Source organism: Argiope bruennichi, chromosome 5 (genome assembly GCF_947563725.1).
Source record: "Argiope bruennichi chromosome 5, qqArgBrue1.1, whole genome shotgun sequence".
Lineage (NCBI taxonomy): Eukaryota > Metazoa > Arthropoda > Arachnida > Araneae > Araneidae > Argiope > Argiope bruennichi.
Genome location: NC_079155.1, coordinates 43,432,885 through 43,438,173, shown reverse-complemented (window position 1 = coordinate 43,438,173; position 5,289 = coordinate 43,432,885). Strand labels below are relative to the sequence as shown.

The window sequence follows — 5,289 nt, the reverse complement described above, 5'->3', positions numbered from 1 at the left end:
CTGTGCATTTTTGTTTATATATGAATAAGCTGCCTTTGACAACCAATTGGTTTCTGTAATTATCAGTTGTGTTTCATTTGAAGGCATTTTCTTACAGGTAACTTGGTATTTATAATTACCCTAACAGAATACTTTTAAATCCATTATTGTAATTGATATTTTTGTTATGCTATTCTAGTAGCCTTCTACTCATTGTGAACATGAATTTCCCTAATGTAGTTGAGTCAAATGATACCACAATTGCATGCAAATATAACACCTTTCTGCATTATCTAACTGCATGGTAACTTCACTCTATTTCGCATACTGAAAGTGCTGATGAGTTTAGCAGTAAAATTATCACATATTCACTTGCATTACATGAGCATGTCTTTCTATATTTTAGGTAGAATTGAAACCTAAAATCTTCTAAACCTACAGATCTTTTAACATATTACTTGGTATTTTAGAATATCATCTTAATAGAATCTTTAAAAAATTGATGAAATCAAGTTGTTGTTGTTTCTTATGGCACTTGCCATAGACAAGCCTGCTGTTACGAAGACTGATTTTAAGCCGGTGGGGGAGCGTCTCTTATTTCTATAGTAGCACCATCTAGGGCCAAGAGAGCTATTTAGCTACACACACGTCACAACCCTTTTTATGGGGCGGACTTCATTCACGCATTTCATTTACTCATCCACAGATCGTAATTTAGATATGAATCAGAGAACAATCACCCTTGATAGTACCCCCAGTGGTATTACACTTGACATGGAGGACTTTGTGACGACAGATTTTTATGCGTGTCAGCCACCAAGCAGGCGGGGTTCGAACTCGCAACCTAAGGGACACGAATCCAATGCTCTACTAACCAGGCTATCCTGTCCCAATGAAATCAAGTAAAATTCCATAATGACATTATCAAAGAAAAAATAAAATAATTTCTAGAAGTTATTAACAAAGAAAGCCAAAATTTTGCATGATTTTTAATCAATTAAAATTTAGAAGGGGGGAAAAAAGATACCAAAATTTCTACTTTTCCAAGACTATCTTTAGTTTTTATGTTTATCATTATTTTGCAACACGCTGCACAGCTTTCTCTATAGAATGTTGGGAACAATCAAAACCACAATGACATAAAGAATGAAAGCTTTATCAAACAAATATGATTTTGCTGACATTTTCTCTTATGAAAATGTATAAAAATATAGAAATGAGTTTGCCATTCAATAACAAAAAACACTATAGGTAAGATTCAGATTTAATGGTACATCTATGGTGTTATGATTTCAAAGGGTTAGTAAATTTTTATCTTTTAAAAATTTAGCTAAATTCGGCACAAATTTCGGAAATTTTTAACTATACAGTAGCATTAACAATTTTCAGTTTCATATTAAATTTCATAAATCAATTTATTATTTTTTCTCTTCATAAAAAAAAGTACGGAAAATTTGGGGAAGAAAGAATATTTTACAAAAATTTAAATCTTTTACAGTTTTAAAAAGAATTGCTCTTATGCCTATAAAAAATATTTAATTAAAAGTTTCAATTTTTACTAAACTACAATAGCAGCAATGAGGTTTTTATTTAATATGGTAAAAAAAGATTCAGTTCTCAAAAAATAACTTTTGTTTAATTAATCCTCTTATATTTGATAGTAGTTACCTTTGGAAACCAAGTGGTTCATTAGGGATATAAGATATATTTTATTTCAGTTATATCATTTACATATCATTTTATTCTTTATATATACTCTGCCCATTGAATACATGGACCTTTCTAATCAAGATCCGCCCATGACAACAAGGTGCTATTTCAAACATAAGTGTCTGACTAATCTATCCTCTACATTTCATGGTACAGTGACTTCATTTTTTTTACTTGTCTTAATCTTCCTTTTTAAATTTTCAACAAGAAAAGAATTAAGAAATTAAATGTTTGAAGAAAGAATGAATAATTTTGGATTTCAAAGCAATAATTTAATTTATTGTTGGAAATAAGGCAATTTTTATAATGCCAAGAATCGGGAAATATAACATAAATATAAAAAAAGAATTTTAATGTTGTCAGAAGTTACTGTGGGAAAAAATGTCACAATTTAGCTTGACTTTTGATTTAAAAACAAAACAATGAGAACTTCTCTATCGCCTGATATATATATGTAAAATTTAGTAGAAGATCAAATGACCTTGTCAAAGAGTGCCAGCACATATACATTCATCATTATTATTATTAGTAGTAGATTTGAACAAAATAGCTTTCACCCTAGCATAATTTTAAAATTTTACAAACTTAAAACCTCCACTTCCCCTAAAATGGATTTTAATTTATTATTTCAGTAATAAATAAATCTGAATAAAAATTTTATCTTTAAGTGTCACAAGAATTGCACAAATAAGTAGTTTGTATCAGATAGAATTTCAAAAAAGAATTTAATAACATAAATACGAATTACATCACTATGAATATTGACAACCCTTAGAATTTATATGTATTACAAAAAGAAAAAAAAAAAAAGATTTAATTTCTAAAATGTACAGTTTTTTTTATATCAGTATCAAATTATATTTGCATAAGATGCTCAGAACCATGTAAAATTTCACTGTTTAATTTCGTCAAAGTTTTAATAGTCTGATCTGGTCCAATAACACTGTTTTTGAAGCTACAATTATCTTCCAAAATAACATTAGAACAAATTATACTATTCTGTATTGAGCACTCTTTTCCAAAGGTCACATTATCCATTATAATAGAGTTTGTTATTTTGACTTTTTCACTTAATTTACAATTAGAACCCAATGCAGTCTGTTTGATAGATGCCTTGGCAAGTAATTCAGTATTTTCTCCAACAACACTTTCTGCATCAACTTGCGATTTTGGATATTGGTGAGTTTTAGATGGTTCAACCCCCATTATGGAAAAGTTCTTCGTTATTTTTTTGTTGATATCTGCATAAGCAACCAAAGTATTAACTCTAGTACAAAAGCAATCTCTGTCGATATAAGAAAAACAAACAAACTCATCTTCTAAAGCGGGTTTTAAGATACGTCCAGAATATGCAGAACTCAACTCAAAAGCAAGTTTTTTTAAATCAATCCAATCTTGATTTAGAATACTACTTAATGATGCTTCACATTCACCTTTGCTATTTTGTTTTTTAGAAGTAAATTGCTTTTTAACAGCAGCTGGTAAAAATTCCCCCTTTAAAGTTGAAATATGCTCACTGTTTACAATAAAATTGACCAAATCCTTTTTTATGATATACACATGAGCATCCATTAAGTTACTATAGACTTTGACTTCACTGTTTTTTTCAAGAATACTTAACTTAAAAGGTACAGTTTCTTCAAAATCAGCCTCTGAATTGATAAAAATTAGTTTTCCACTAGAATCCATGGCAATGATATCACGTTCAAACTTGCATTTCTTTTTGGATCCAGGCATATCTGCTTCTTTTAGTGATTTAGGGAAAGGCACTAACAAAATGGTTAATGATGAGCCTTGACAACGATGTGCATTCAACATATTTTGAAGATTAAAATCTGATATTATATCGCAACTTAAAACAACAACATGTGATTTTATTTTATCTTTGATATATCGCAAACTATCAGCAGTACCCCAATCTTCATTTTTTGGTATACCAATAATATCTAACTTCAATCCAAACTTATCTTCAATGGCACTTTGAATTTTAGCCTTTTCATTTTCTCGTACTAATACTATTGCAGAAGAGAATCCAGCTTTCTTTACAATATTTAAAGAACACATGATCAAAGGTACATTTCCAACAGGTAATAAGCATTTTGAAATTCCTGAAGTTATTTCCCTCATTCTTGAACCAGTACCAGCGGCCATTATAACTGCTTGAAATTCCATCTGCAACAAAAATATATTAAATAATATAAAAAATAGATATTATATATAATTACATGAAGTAATGCTATAGTAATATTTTTATAGTCAATATCAGCAGACAGTAATGTTTTTATTCTTCCTATTAATGTACAATCACTTAATTCTTAAAATTAGCATCGTTATTAATATCTTTAAATAGCAGAATTGACAGAATCAGAAATTACTACTTTCAACAAAAATCCATCTTATTTCCAAATCAGAAATTTAAATGATGATCTTTTTAATAGTAGAATTTGTAATCCTGATCAATTCATAAAATAGCAATTGGTCCTTTTTAGACAGTACAAATTCATCTGGTTGTTGAAATCAGTTTTCAATATTATCCTTACTTTTTTTTAAAAAGCCTAAATTAGCCATGCACAATCTCAAAAAATATGAAAATTTAAAAACTTGCACTCTTTCTTGAGGATTAATTGTTAACAAAAGATTACAAAACAAAACATAAAAAAATGAAGAAAAATCTTTATTACTTTACACATATATAACTCAATTTAATTAATATACTATCAGAAATAATATATAAATTGAATAACAATATTGTGAGCTTTATATGATTGATAGTACCTATCATAGTAATTTAAAGTCGAAATATAAAGAATGTAATAAAAAAAACTTTCTATTATGCTAATTCACTAATAATTCAGCCTCTTTTGTAAATCAAAGGAAACACGTAGTATATAAAAATTTACAAATGATGACGCATATGGAAGATTAGAAATGTAATAACTGCTTGTAAAGACTATTTTAAATGGATCAAAAGTACATAAAATGTATATTTCCTCAAAATTTTCTTATACAGATTTCCTTTTTATATTCTATGAGTCTCTGAAACAATTTTAATATGTTAATCAAGAGGTAATTATGAAAACTAATATAATTAATATATATATTTTTTTTAAATTTTAAATGTTGCATCATTTAATAGAATCTCAATTACAATAATCACCTTTATTGTTCTAGATTAATCAAAGAATGTAAGAGATAACACTTCAAAGATTTTGTAAGACTGAATTATTTAAGCACGCATAAACAATTTTTTTGAAAAGGTACATCAATAAATAAACCAAACCAAATTACATGTGGACTTAATAAACCACGGTTATATTCACTTCATTTCTATTAGAGAAGACAAGGACCAATTTTTATATGTTGCTGCCACACAAAAAAAAAAACACAACAACACTTGTCTTATTTTTTGCCATTAGATTCTTATATTTTAGCAAATTTAAAATATTGAGAAGTTGTGTTTTATTCTCAATATGTTGTCCTTACATTTTATTTTACTAAAAAGAAAAACAAATTCAAAGAAGTATTACTTTATTCACTTGGTAGAACTAATTTAGTTTTCAATGTGGCAACATGAAAGTGTTTTTATTGTTTTCGCGCGGG

General features: G+C 27.9%; 1 protein-coding gene across 1 annotated transcript; it reads right to left on the bottom strand.

Moving 5' to 3' along the window:
- Nucleotides 1-2,485: 2,485 nt before the first annotated feature.
- On the bottom strand, nucleotides 2,486-5,003 carry LOC129968887 (translation initiation factor eIF-2B subunit gamma-like). The gene is made up of 2 exons (XM_056083218.1): nucleotides 4,847-5,003; nucleotides 2,486-3,861 (listed from the first exon to the last, which is right to left on the bottom strand). The coding sequence occupies exon 2, from the start codon at nucleotides 3,859-3,861 to the stop codon at nucleotides 2,545-2,547; it is 1,317 nt and encodes a 438-aa protein (XP_055939193.1). The 5' UTR covers nucleotides 4,847-5,003; the 3' UTR covers nucleotides 2,486-2,544.
- Between the last annotated feature and the right edge of the window lie 286 nt (nucleotides 5,004-5,289).

Coding starts and splice junctions, on each gene's coding strand:
- LOC129968887 (XM_056083218.1), bottom strand. CDS start 3,861: ATGGAATTTCAAGCAGTTATAATGGCCGCTGGTACTGGTTCAAGAATG.